This window comes from Neolamprologus brichardi, chromosome 2 (genome assembly GCF_056152115.1).
Source record: "Neolamprologus brichardi isolate AB-2024 chromosome 2, ASM5615211v1, whole genome shotgun sequence".
NCBI lineage: Eukaryota > Metazoa > Chordata > Actinopteri > Cichliformes > Cichlidae > Neolamprologus > Neolamprologus brichardi.
In genome coordinates, this window is record NC_142105.1 from 26,212,447 (window position 1) to 26,227,145 (window position 14,699).

At 38.2% G+C, this 14,699-nt stretch overlaps 2 protein-coding genes across 2 annotated transcripts; both read right to left on the bottom strand.

The window, feature by feature from the left end:
* Nucleotides 1–3,517, bottom strand: LOC102775945 (uncharacterized). The gene is made up of 7 exons (XM_087853097.1): nucleotides 3,273–3,517; nucleotides 2,771–3,046; nucleotides 1,807–2,094; nucleotides 1,569–1,735; nucleotides 1,390–1,482; nucleotides 1,264–1,308; nucleotides 1–1,154 (listed from the first exon to the last, which is right to left on the bottom strand). Exons 1-7 carry the CDS (start codon nucleotides 3,310–3,312, stop codon nucleotides 981–983), a joined length of 1,083 nt encoding a protein of 360 aa, XP_087709223.1. The 5' UTR covers nucleotides 3,313–3,517; the 3' UTR covers nucleotides 1–980.
* A 1,776-nt stretch (nucleotides 3,518–5,293) lies between these two features.
* LOC118454531 (uncharacterized) lies at nucleotides 5,294–8,448 on the bottom strand. Its single transcript, XM_087853110.1, has 6 exons — nucleotides 8,425–8,448; nucleotides 8,058–8,342; nucleotides 7,804–7,943; nucleotides 7,610–7,729; nucleotides 6,875–6,886; nucleotides 5,294–6,718 (listed from the first exon to the last, which is right to left on the bottom strand). Exons 2-6 carry the CDS (start codon nucleotides 8,272–8,274, stop codon nucleotides 6,581–6,583), a joined length of 627 nt encoding a protein of 208 aa, XP_087709236.1. The 5' UTR covers nucleotides 8,275–8,342; nucleotides 8,425–8,448; the 3' UTR covers nucleotides 5,294–6,580.
* Nucleotides 8,449–14,699: the final 6,251 nt, after the last annotated feature.

A 14,699-nucleotide genomic window follows, 5' to 3' on the forward strand; every position in this document is an offset into this window, starting at 1 on the left:
GGATAATGCTAGCTTTAATGTAACAGATGTCTAAATACATGCTGATATGTCCTTAAGGGTTTTTTAAAAGGTTTTACAGCATATAGTCTTCTCAGAAAGTGCTTAAATAACATACACACAATACACACAATACACACAATCGACAGTACTTTCACAGGATGAAGGGGTATTGCACTTGTAACTAAATGTGACAGATCAAAAGTTCCCACATATGGACACAAATACATCAAATATATAAAAACAAAACATAAACCACATGTCAGGAGGGTAGGTCTTTGGTAAGGCATAGAAATATTTCCATATTGATGGCCCTTGCATTTCTAAGTTTGCTTTTTGTGTACAAGATATGATTAAATACTAAGATATGAACTCTTCATACAAGCAACAATAACAAAAAAGTCTAAAATAAGCGTCTTCATTAGCAGTCTCACATTTCATACAAACTGTGAATGCATGTTTCTCAGGAGCTAAAAACAGTTCCCTTATTTAAGTTAATATGACTCAGATTCCACATTTAACTGTAAAACCTCAGTTTTAAAGTTATTGCAGCGTGTCTACTACATATATCATCCCTGAAAATATCACATTCACAGTGGTCTGTAATGCATAACGTATTCCTGACAGAACTATAGAGAACAGAAAAATGTATTTACAGTAGTGTTAATTAATGTGCAGTATCCCTTAAAAATCACAACATAAAAAACAAAAAGACAGAGGAAGATCTGAAAATACATATTTTCTTTCTCCTTGATAAATATGGAACTACAGCAGGCAGCAGTGAAGACACAAGCTTCAAAATGTTTTTGGTTCTAAAGGGTTTTTTTATCCATAAAAAACTATCTGTAGAAACATAAATTTGTAAATTTACCAGTGGTTACAAAACAATTTTTTTTTTTCTTGGCTCAAAGATGTCAGGCAATCCTATTCCCTGAAATGTCAAATTATCCCTTCGTCACCATACTAAAGAACACAGTTCAAAATCAAGACTTTTGGAAGAAGTTGAATTTTTCTGAGGTATAAACATCACAGTACGTTGAGGCTGAGCTGAGTGGCGGACCAGAATTGAAAATTGTCCCCTTCAATTCAAACCGTGGCTCAGAGTCGGAGGTGGGAGTGATGGTTGGAGCCTCTTCCTGCTTCGCCGGCGGTGTAACCTGGAGGAAAAAGACAGACGTGTCACTGCACATTTAGCCTTTAAACCAAGTCTCGTTTCTAAGTTTAAAGAAATTTCAAAACTGCATTGAACATGTACTTAAGTCTTACCTCACAATAAGCAGGTGGAGCATCCATAGCAGCAGAACTGTGTATCTGCAGAGTTCAACAACACACATTAATAGCAGGAAAGAGAGGAGAATAAAAATGGCTCAGGAGTTGAGTTCATACACTAACCAGCGGGTCAACTGGAGCATCAGGAGCCTCATCAGTGTTGGGTGGATTAGAGAGTTCACAGCGCTGGTTTGATCCCGGACCCACAGGCTCAAACTGCAGTTCGATTTAAACAGACAATATAAACACAACTAAAAAAAAATAAATACACAAAAAGAAAAAAAATAGCAGAACATGTTCACCTCATGGTAATACACAGCAGGATCGCTATCATTCTCTGCAGCTTCTTCTGAGTTGTCCTTTGCTGAGGAGCTCTCACCACAACAGCAGTACTTGCAGCAACACCAGCACAGTGTGAAGAACAACGCACCACCACCAATACCGAGGTAAGCCTGACTGAACTGTGGCTCTGAAACGAAGTCCGTTAATCAGCCCAAAGCAAACTATACTGTATAATGAAAATGATCTTAGTTTATTTACCTTCCATTTCCAGGAACACTACCAAGGCTTTGTCATCATTATCATCTCTGACTTCAAACCGTCCCCTGCATGTCTTTTGGATGGCCTTGTGTACAATCCCACATGGCTTTAAAAGCTCAAACCCCACGCAATCCACTTGTTTCAGATCATGCTGCAGCCTGCCCTTAAGGACTATCGCAGTCTTACTGTTTTCACCAGGGAAGAAGTAAATGTTGCAGGAGTGCGGTTCCAGATCAAAGGTGACGTCCAGGACTTCATTAGTCTCCAGGGTATAGCTCTTTGTGACCTCTGATAAAGAAAATATTAAAGTGATTTTTAAGTTAATGCACTAATGCATGAGGAATCTGTAGGAAGCAGGGGCAGCTCTAGGGGAGGGGTTGACGACGAGAAATCGTGAGGGACATACAAAGTGACACAATACAAATGACAAAAATTACATATGGAGAAATAAATAACAAGTTAATATTTCAACTCATTGTAGGGTGTCTATAGGACTTTTATCAGCGTTTCCCCCTCAGTTGCACATCGTGATTTCCCCTGCAGTGGACGGGGTTTTTAAGTATATGATGTGTTCCACTTTGTCTTGGTTCCTGGTGTAAGTTCTTTGGGGGGGTTTGTGTCCGATTTAAGGAAAATTAAGTTACTGTCGTGTATGATGCTTCTGAAGATGAGCTGTGAGAATCTCCATAAAACCAGAACCTGTCCTTTTAAGAAGGGTTAAAACGAACCAACCCACTTGTCCTTTATTGAGCTTTAGATTTGCATTGCTCTGGTGGACTTTATAAAATCCAGTTTACAGAGTATACAGCTATATGACTTGGCTTTAGAGACTTTAAATATGCTGTTAGTGTTACGCTCTCATTGTTTTGTAGGTCAATCTAACTATAGACTTGTGGTAAAAGTTTAGCACACTTGTAGAAAAAGAAAAAACATTAGATAAATCAAGGACTAAAAAGATCCACACCTTTTACGTCAATGATCTTCGCATGCATCAATTCCCCATGGTTGTCTTTGAATATGTAGCGGCCACTGTCTTTTTGGGCTAAAGAACTGATGGTATATAAGGTCTCAGTCATCTTCCATCTACTGCCCTCTTTGGGCTGATCTTCGTCACGTTCCCACAAGATCGTCCCTTCTGATTTGTTCTTGGGGATGAACTCGATAAAGTGAACCCTTCTTGACACCCTCATCCTGAATCTGTTTCCATACTCCACTTCATAATTTTCAACATTTGCAAGGCCTGGAGAGGAGAGAAATATTATTAATGAATGTTATTACTGCAAATTATTTTAGCTAGTTCTGGCATATTTACATTGACATGTTCATAATTATACCGTGTTATCGGAGTTAAGAAAATTGCACTTAAATACAATAATAAAGGGTGATGCTGAGCACTGATGCTGAGTCCCAGACTTCAGCATTATTTAAGCTGCTTTATTAACGTGGAAATGAGCTTCCTTACTTACCAACACCAAGACTGGCAACTAGAAGCAGCAACAAGATCATGATGATATGCAGGGATTCAGCGAATAAACAGTTAGGCACAAAGCACCCAGCGTTTGGGGGTCATTTGTACCTCTTTTAGTATATAGACTTCAAATTACACCTACCCTACATAAATACATGGGTAGTAGAAGAAGGTTACAAAGTTAATACGCGCCGGTACGTTGTTAAAGTCGCAAAACGGAGGAACATTTTGTGAGTCCACCCAAAGGGCGTTTCCTTCAGCGCACTCGTGATGCGTTTAAGGGTTTTACGGAAATTATTGTTAAAATATCGAACAAGAGGGTTCGGTGTGACTCGGCCTCATCCCCTCACTTCGATAAAGGATTAGCGAACAATAATAATAATTTTTATTAAAGGTTAATTGTTGTCGTTGTTGTTATTATTATTAAATTTAATAATAATAATAATAATAATGCATTTTATTTGAGGGCGCCTTTCAAAAACCCAAGGTCACCTTACAAAAAACAAAATTAATAAAAGGAACAGTAGTCATAAAATACATAAAATAAGTTAAAATTACAAAACAGAGCTTGACAACAGATAAAATCAGCATTAAAGCGAATAAGCCAGTTTAAACAGATGTGTGTCTTAAATACGGAAAGGGAGTCAATATTTCTTAGTGCAGGAGGAAGAGAGCTCCAGAGCAGGGAAGCAGAGCGACTGAAAGCTCTGTTCCCCATAGTAATAAGGTGTGAGGACGGAACAGTAAGATGAATAGCAGATGATGATCTGAGAAGGCGGGAAACAGTGGTGATATGGAGCAGGTCACACAAATATGAAGGAGCAGATTTATGGATACACTTGTATGTAAGAAGTACGATTTTAAAATTTATCCTGGCTTCTATGGGCAACCAGTGAAGCTGCTGAAGAACTGGGGTAATATGAGCTCTTGACGAAGTGCAAGTTATGACCCGAGCTGCAGAATTTCAACCATCATGGGAGGATAGGCCCCTGCACAGCATGTACCACCGGCAGATAGAGGAGGTGACTGACATCCAGAAATCCTACCAGTGGCTGGATAAAGCTGGACTTAAAGTCAGCACAAAGGATATTGGCAGCACAGGAACAAGCTCTGAGCACAAAATCCATAGAGGCTGGGGTCTATCACACCAGGCAAGGCCCCAGGTGCAGACTGTGTAAAGATGCCCCTGAGCTAATCCAGCACATAACAGCAGGATGCAAGATGCTGACAGGCAGGGCATACATGGGACGCCATAACCAAGTGGACAGCATAGTATACAGGAACATCTGTGCCAAGTATGGCCTGGAAGTCGAGAGGGGAGTTTATTTTATTTATTTTTTTAGAATGAAATCAAAATTTCAAGACAAATTTTAAAATGTTATTTTGAGAAAAAAGTTAAATTTGAATTTAAGTTGAATTTAATCTCAAAATAGTATTTCAAGTTTATTCTCAAATTTGTATGTTGAACTTCTCATTGAAATACTATTTTGGAGAATTAATTGGAAATTTTGAGATTAAAGTCCAAATAGTATCTTGACTTTCATCTTGGATATCTTTTATTGTCATCTTTAATTTTAAGAATTAAGTCAACATTTCTAGATGAATCTTGAAACACTTCTACAAAAATGAAGTTGAAACAGAATCTAATTACTTTGGTAATCTCCAAGCTTTTCTGCCACTACAAGACTCATTTTGGTTTTGAGTGAAATTTCATTTTAATATACTTAAGATCCATGTACCCTTTGAGTGACTTATGGAAGCTTTATGTGTAGATTTACATATTATCCCCATTCAGCTTTGGCTGTAACAGAGTTGACGCTATATAGCAAAGATATATATGGGGTCAGTTATGCACCTTCCATATTTTATGGGCCTCTTTACTCATAAAAGAACTCAGATTTTATAAAACTGAAAGACTAACCAGTAAAAGTGACCATAAAGAAAGACCAGATTTTGACATATATTTTATGAACAAAGCATTTCTGTCAAAGTAACACAAAAAGGTTATAAAAGTTCCAGCTTACATAATCTATAAAAAATACAGTGAGGATAATACTTGCATTGCATTTAGATGTGCATTTTTAAATAACAGATTTAGACCATAGAAAAATATCACAATTTGACACAAAACAAGTGTCTCAAAACTTTTTCAGTTTTCACAAAAAGGTTATAAAAGTTCCAACTTACATACAAAAATATACAGTGAGAGTAATACTTGCATTGCATTTAGATGTGCATCTTTTTTTAATAAAAAAACATAAAAGCTATTCTTCAAAAAAATACCCCCAGATCTTCAGTGGGTCCTAAATTGGAAAGGCTTAATCGCATTTAGTGGACAGGCAAGTCAACACTAACCAAGGCCATGGTGGAAGATCTCAGGCAACAGCCAGGGTCACATGGCGTCAGCAGCAGATATTGACAGGAGCTTCCTAAGGCCTTAAAAACCACCAATAAAATCTTCATATTAGTTCTACAACTAAAAGGTAGCCAGTGAAAGCATGTGAGGACTGGTGTAACATTACTGCTTCTTTTTCTATATATTAAAAGCCTGCAGCAGAATTTTGAAGTCTGAGGATGTTATGATGAATGCTGTAAGAGTTAACAGCATGACAGCAGGCAAATCTTCAAGAAATACAAACACGAATAACTTTTTCTGAGTTGGAGTGAGCAGCTTAGAGCAGCTTATTCAGCTTAGACAGATATCTGTCTAAGATGAATAAAAAAAACAACTGCATAAGTTTAGACACGTGCAAATCAAAAGAGAAATTGGATTCCAACACAAAAAGTTTGTGCTGGGTGGAGAGGGTGTAAATACAATAAATTCCATTATTCCATTTCAGAAAAAAAATTGGACATCCAGTTCCTTCCTTCCAGATTGGACATTATATCCTATTATGACATCTCGTATATTGAGTTTGTTGTGTATTGTCTGCAGAGAAGTGACGATCTCGGACACGTTAGGCCAAGATGTGCCCAAGAGTTAGCATGTAGCTTACAGCAGATGCAAATCAAAGGGGACCCAAAGTGGAACCCTGTGGGACTCCAGAAGAGAGAGGAGCATAAGAAGATAAAACTTTGTCAATCCGTACAGAAGATTACCTGTTTAACACATACAACATGATCTGAGGGTTGAGGTGAGGTCAAGAAGAATTATTAATATATGTTGTTTTGTTTTTGAGTTTTTTAAGGGGGTAGACTGCTGCATGTTTGAAATAGGAGGAACAAACCATAGATAACAGAGAATAATTTATAATAGTTAAAATATCTCTCAGTTTGAGTGCAAAAAACAACATCTGAACTTAAGCTCTAAAACTCTGAACTAAGAGGAGGTGCAGAGGGAACTGTTACTCCTTCCAGATCAAAGTGTGGTTCCAGGGTTGAGAGGAGGGGGTCTGAGCTGACTGAGGGATGTGGAGTGGAATCCCACCTTCCTGGAAGTGCAACCTGGAGATAGCTGAGAAAAAAGAAAGAAAAAGAAAAGAAAGGTACATTAGATCAATGAGCAAAATGAGTCAGCCTTTCTCTGGTTTCTGGGAGTGCATGGGGGAATTCTGTTTGTTTTTGTACCTCAGCCTGAAATGGGTTCACATGGATACTTACTTCATGATATGCCTGTGAAAAGAAAAAATATATATACATCAGTCCACATAGCAAGAAGGATTTTTCTAGTGATAACATTTTGTCCTACTTCAGTTTTAAGGGAATTTGCACTTAAAATTTTGGGGCTACAGTTTAATGCTTTCAAGTAAAAAGACAATATAGCTTCATAATAGATTTTGTGATTTATGCTGTGTTTTTTACCATACCTTCTATTTGTTTCTTTTTAAAGTAACCTAACTCTGAAAATAATTGTAAAATTAACAATCATGATTGTGTGAAAAAACACATTACAAATTGAGCAGGCAGTTCAGATGAGACAAATGACGTGTGTGCGCTGTGGAAAAGTAATAGTTTCTTTTGTTTTGTTTTCAGAATATTTGTTTATTTCTTAAAATTTCTTCGTTCCATTAGAATTCCTCGAGCACAGGCTGGGTACAACAGTACAGGCCATAATAAGAAGCTTTATTGCTAAAAAGACTGACTGAAAGAAGAAACTTCATATTCAGGAACAAAAATAATGATCAAACAAATATAGCAAAAAAGAATCATTAATATCTCGATGTATCTGAGGCAGTTAGATACATTGAGATATTAATGATTCTTTAAGATTCTATAAAATAAGACTTACATAAAGAGAAGACACATCATAGCAAACGCATGCGATCAGCAGGCCAAAACACAAAGATTACTTGTTTTCAAAACAGTATAAAAGTATAAATAAAGCTTTACACCCACCGGTGGCTCAGACGAGGTACCCGTAGGTTGTTCAGAAACATGAAAATTCATGGGCTGACAGGACCAATATGGAGGAGGTGGTTCACCTGAATAACGTTGACCTGTAGGTTGATCCTGATCCTGTAATTGAAATAAGGAAATTTAATTAAATATTAAAACAGCTGTTATTAATCTCCACTTGAAAGACTACTTACATGATAATATACATTAGGCTCAGGTGAGCCTTCAGTCTGAGAAGACTGGCAGTTCATTTTACAAGACCAGCAAATGCAGATGATTCCAATGATGGCAACCAAGGCAATAACAGTGAGTAATGTACTCTCTGACATAAATGCTGTAAAAGGACAGACAAAGTTAGGGAATATTGTGTAGAGTGTGTGGGGCTGGTGTTAAATTAGGACAATTAGTACTTTTCCACCCATGAGGAGAAAAATGCTCTTTTGCTCACCTCGATTCGCTTCAAGCTGTCCACTCAAGGCCAGGTCGCCTTCTGGGTGTCTGAACTCCAAGGTGCCAGAGTCTATTGTTTCTATAGCATTCCTTTCTATGCCATCCATGACTGTCTGAATTCTGTCAAAGAACCAATTATCTTTTATGATCAGACTGCCATTCATCAGTGTTCTGGGTTCCATTTCCCCTTGAGGCGTAAAAGTCACAGCCCACATCTTAATGGTGTGAAGGTATGGAACGACGAAGCGCTCATTTGTCTTTGCATTCAAGTGAAGTGTTAGTTCTGTTAGTGACACAGATCAGACTTCATAAGAACATCTAATTTGGTAAAATGCAGAAATCTCACATCAGCTTGTACTGCACACCTTGTAGCAGCGCCCTGTAAAGTTGTAGCAGCCATTGTCTGCCTGAGTGAGATAAGATAGCTCTCACTTATGTTTTTCCACCCATGCCCTACTTTTCTCTGAGTCTGTGCGATTCCACAGGATCTTTGGCTGGTCCAGACTGTGAAGGGGAATAAACTCCAGGATTTCAGCCCGTCTAGGGATAGAGTACTCCCAAGTATAGTAGTAATCCCTTGTGACCTTTTTGGCACATTCTTAAAATGCGCATTAAGAAAAAAAAATGGACTTGTATTTAGGAACAAGTAGCTAAACACATACCTATATATTTTTGATGTAAATATAAAGTACAGCCCAAATTCTCACCCAAGACTCAGTTCAACAACATTGTGACGCTGATGGCCACCAGATGACGGTAAATAAATTCCTTTATCTCTTTCTGTCACGTCTGTAAGATAAATTGAGCCAGGAGAGACTCTGAAGCCTGTGTCTGTTGCCTGAAAGATAGACAGCACATATATATTTACACATTACCTCGGGTTAAAACAGGTTCTATTTATTGTCCTCAAAATAGTTTACTACTTTTAAACAGAAGCCTTAAATGTATCATATTCCAGATCTATAATAGTCACATAGAACCTGAAGCTGCTCGCCTTCCCATCTTTAATTACAACTTTCACAGATCCCTTTACTTTGATTGAAGTATATCGGTCCACTATAAGGTAAGGGTAATTAGATGGAAACGGCCACCTGCTGCCATAGCACACCTCCTCAGTTTGTATAGAAGCTGATGAGCCTTTAATAGCCAGTATGCACGAGAAGAAGAGACAGGTGGAGGTAGTGTTAATGTATAAGAATAACTCACTAATGATTTTGGAGAGCTGTGTGGCAGAAGAGGAAGAGTAGGGGTGACCCAGAGTAAAAATCCAGTAAAATATTTGCGTCACCTCTTAAAGTTTCCCTGTAATAACATATAAAAAAAGACAATATCAAAAATACAGTGCTGCAATACTGAAATTTGTGTGCAACAATATTGTAGGTGCGGCTGCCGGTGCAGCTAGCTTTACTGCTACTTCGCATGTGAGGGCTCACTTAACCGCGGTTTTGTTCTGAGGGTATTTTAATGATGTAAACTTGGACTGACACAAACGACGTGTAACTTTTTGCACACAAAAACAATACTTAAAAAACTACATAGCAAAGTTTATGTACTTACAGCAAAATAATAGTAGCAACGTATCTGACTGTGTATATGCAGTGTGCGCGTCTCCACCAATCGTCCCTGCCCCTGTAGCTCCTGGGTGGAGTATAAACAACCCCCGGGGATGCGAGGTGGGACGCTTCCCAGCAATCACGGGTGGAAACTCCGACGTCATTTCCTTGCTCATTAGGAAGAAGGGGGTCGGGGGGTCTATATATATATATGTTATGTTATATACTTGAATCTTCTTCTTTCGGCTGCTCTCTTTAGAGGGTTATCACATCAGCAAAAAATTATCTGCCTCCATCTCACCCTATCTCTAGCATCCTCTGTCACACCAACCCTCTGCATGTCCTGCTTCACTAGATCCATGAACCTCCTCTGAGGTCTTCCTTTTGTCCCCCTGCCTGGCAGCTCCATATTCAACACCCCCTGTCTAATGTGTCCAATATATCCACTTTCCCATTTAGGCACATGCCCAAAACATCTTAACCTTCCCACTTGCCTCTTCCAAAATGTTTGAGCTGTACTCCTCCACTGTTATCCTATTTTAACCCAAACCCATATTTGTCAGATTATTGCAAAGGAGGAATTAAATCTGTCTGTCTGTCTGTCTGTCTGTCTGTCTGTTTGTTTGTTTGTTTGTTTGTTTGTTTGTTTGTTTGTTTGTTTGTTTGTTTGTTTTAATGCATGCTCAATCATCCAGGTAAGGAAATCCAAGTGATGAAATGTTTCTCCCCCTGAAAACGCTAGGTCCAGATGAAAAGAATCAACGTTTGGGAAAACTAGCATAGCTTTTTTTTAAATGAACATACCTTTTAGACCATATAGCATATCAAAATGCCACAAAATCTTTTCCTAATGTTATAAATTCCTCCTCTATTTGAGTGTTTATAGGATCCAAACTGTAAAACCTGATAGGAACTGATCAAAAGGCCTCAAGAACATACATAATAACCGTCCTCAATGGGGTGGTTATTATTGTCCAGCCTGTAAAACCATTATGAATGTAATTTTTAAAAGAAATCACAAAGTGATAGCATAGTTTTCTTTATATGCAATATTGTATAGTTTTCCAACAGGTTGGGGCTTTTTTCAGGACAATAACCAGCCACAGTTACCCCTTATATATCCTTCTCCTGCAAAACTTTAATTAACTTTCATGCACCCTCTGATTGACTATAACACCTTTATGTGTAGTTCATGCTGCAGAAAATTCCCATTCAGCTTCAGCTGCAGCATAATGAGCAAATGTTTGGATGGTAGAGTGCCAAATATTATGTTGTCTATGTTGTTCGATTTATTCACTGAACAGGTTTTTATCACTCTGACTGTTCAATAAAATGTGACCTAAATTTAGTACTTAGGGGTGGCTGTAGCTCAGGTGGCAGAGCAGGTCAGCCACTAATCAGAAGGTCGGTGGTTCGATCCCAGGCTGCCTCCTGGCTGCATGCCAAATATCCTTGGGCAAGATACTAACCCCATGTTTGCCTACTGGTGGTGGTCAGAGGGCCCGGTGGCGCCAGTGTTCGGCAGCCTCGCCTCTGTCAGTGCTCCCCAGGGCAGCTGTGGCTACAATGTAGCTTGCCATTGCCAGTGTGTGAATGGGGGAATGACTGAATGTAGTGTAAAGCGCTTTGGGGTCCTTAGGGACTGAGTAAAGTGCTATACAAATGCAGGCCGTTTACTTATATTTAAGGAAATTATTTTCTGAACCCTAGTAATTGTTAATTAAAAGGATATTCCCTTGACTTTATCCCTCCTCTTGTGTTAGCTTTCTGTTATCATCTCTTATGTTAACGGGTCAGTTTTGACCCGTGAATTAAATCAGTTATAAAATACACTAAAAACAATAAATGATCATCCAATTTGTTTCTCATCTCTTGGTTATCATGTTAGGCTTCCTTATCCATGAAAATGTTGGTTTTAATGCTTTTGGTGTGGGCCTGTGGGTCTTTTTTTGTCACTATACCCCTCGATTTCAATTGAAAAAAATTGTAAAATTAACCTCAAGAGAATCATATTAATAAATAAAAGGTTTTTGTGTTACCTGACTATTACTGAGGGGTATAGGACACATCTCTTAAATAAATCTGTTTTATTGATTTTTTTCATTTTAAGATTAATTACTAAAATGACATCTATGGTGTTACGGGTCAATTTCGACCCATAGATATTTACATCAAGAAAAGACAAAAAAAATTGTTGTTTTTTAGCAGTAGACCTTTAATATAAACTGAAAAAAAGAAAAAGTCCACTCCTCCTTTCTTTTGGTTATAGTCGTGGGTAATTGTGGGCTTTTTATCACTTCCCAATGATACAGCTACATCTTTGTGAAGTTCCCTTTGTGAAGTTCTTGTCCGAGGTCATATCTGGTAAAAAATAAAATAAAATATTACAGCTGATATTGTGATCCTGCAGTCCAGTGGTCATATCGAGGACCACACATTTTCATTGTTTCTTCTCAGGGGTGCCACTCACAGCTTTGACTGTGAAAATCTGTACATTCTAGCCATAGTTGGTTTTTGCATCACAGGCTTCCCAGATTTTTCTGCCGTATTTTCCTGGCTTACTGGGTATGTATTGCCGGTAGGGGCATTTTCCTCGAAAAGTGGACAAGACGTTCATCCACTGTCACCTCTGGCCCTGGGATGAACATCAGGGGAAGAAGCTGCACCCATCTCTCCCAGACATCCCTGATGGGAGCAAGCTTGTCAGACCTCGGTCTGGTCTCTCTGTTGTCAAATCTGAGGACTCCTGAATCAAAATGATATCAAATGTGTGAAGTGACATCGTTGCCCAGAAAATGATCAGATGTGTCTGTGTCTTCTGGATGATAGTCCACATTGTCTTCCTCCTAGAAACCTGCCCATCTGAATCTCTATGCTGCTCTGTGTCCTCTCCTTCATTTTCACCAAAAATATGATGCAGAACTTGGCTCACTGTGAATCTTCTTCTCATTTTTGTATGCTGCAAATTGTAAATGTGCACTCTGGAAGTCAAATAGCCACTCAAATGAGTGAATTCTTGACATGTCCCGTCTTTATTTTGTTTTGTTTTTGTGCAGGTATACTGCAAAAAACACGCAAAATAAGAATCCCCTAAAGCTCATATGATTAGGAGAGGAGCTTGCTGTCAATGTTTTAGCTGACAGTGCACTTCTGATTTCAATTTTGGCTTTAATTATTGCTTTATACTCATAATATTATACCTGGGTCGAAACCGACCCTAACAACACAAAGGTCATAATTTCAACTAGGTCATTTTATAATTTAGTGAAAATATATTTTTTTGTTTTATTTTGTAGAAATAGAGGTTCCTGACAAAGTCAAAAAGCCTTGATACAATAAACAAATGTTTGTGATTTTTTTATGCATTTGAAATTTAAAATGGGTCGGTGCCGACCCTAACACGAGAGGAAGGTTAAGTCTGAGAATCAGCTTAGTAACCACAAGGACTCGTTCTGAGTATGTGAAAACAATTAACTTGGACCATTATTTTCATTCTTTTCTCCTCCTCCAATTAAGCTTTCAGATCATTGATGATTTATTCTTATTGCTACTAATTGTATAGTCAAACATCTTTATGTAATGCAAACAAACAATTCAATTCAATTCAATTCAATTCAATTCAATTCAATTCAATTCAATTCAATAAAACAAGACTGTTACATGACTTTGGGCTTACATACATAAACACAGGGTCAGAATACTATTTGTTTTGCATTTATGTTTGCATTTTTACTGTATAAATAATCTCTGAAACATTCACAGCATTCTTCAAATTGTAATAATAAATACCCCAAATAAGTGACGTGTGGAGCTGAAGGTATGGAGGTGTGAAACACACAGTAAATTGTCCATTATGATCGGTAAAACTGGCAACATTATCTGTGAGTGGGACATATTTGTCTTACCTCAGGAGAAATGAGAAAGAGTTCACAAACAGCTTCCTCCCCTGGGCCATTCAGACTGTTAACAAACACTATCCCCACACAACCCACCCCTGACCACCCACCTCACCAATCTGAGTAACCTCCACCACTCAAGGCCACTCACACACGGACTCTATTCAGACCAAGTCTTTTTTTTGCACTACTTCCAAGCAATTTGCAACTTGGAATAAGGATTTTCAAATAAACAATTGATATTAATGCAAACGTTAGAGAATACTTACACTGTAATGAGACACAAGTGCAGGTGAGGCAGCAGTCTGAGGACATTTTATGGCACTTTTTAAATTTTACACCAGTACAATTCCTATGACAACAAATAATACACCAATGCCAATTACTGTAATTTCTGAGTTCACAGAGAAAGCGGGGGTGTTGAAAAGAGTCTAGGGAGTTTATAATAGTTAGAACTCTCCCCCTATGGGGACAAATGCTCTTTTGCTTACCCTGGGTCACTTTTACCTGTCACAGGTTGTTTCTAGGGCTCTGAACTCATTTTTGCAGGATAATTTGTTTATGCTATTTCTTACTGCCTTAATTTCCCCAAAGAACCAGTTATCTTTTATGAACACCCTGCCTTCAGTCAGTCCATTTCCCCCTCAGGTGTAAACAAACTCCTGACTGAAAATATAATGTATTTCTATGGGTCAGTTTGAGGATTATCCCTCCACTTGGATCCACACAGTTCAAAAAGTTTGCATCTCTGAGCTTTGGAAGCCATGCTGTTGGAAAGACAACAACGATGGTGATGTTTTGAGGGTAAAATGGTGGCTGTAGAGCAAACACTGTGCACACAGCAGCAGTTGAAACATAAGTTTTAAGATTAATCTTGGCAGTGACAGACAGAGCTCATTAAGCAGGCAGGTGTGAGCCTGGTTGCTATAGCGACACCATCCAGTGGCACCACACACACACATACACACAAACAGACATACACCTGTCTGCTGCTGCTTTAAATAAACAGAAAAGTCATTGTGAAACAAATGCTTCCCAAGAAAATACTACAAGTTGTATTGACAAAAATAAAATATTATAATAATAAAGATTTGAATAACAATGCTGTGAATGCTTTTCAGTATTCACACTAATAATAATAAAATAGTATAATAATAAAGATTTGAATAACAATACTGTCAATGCTTATCA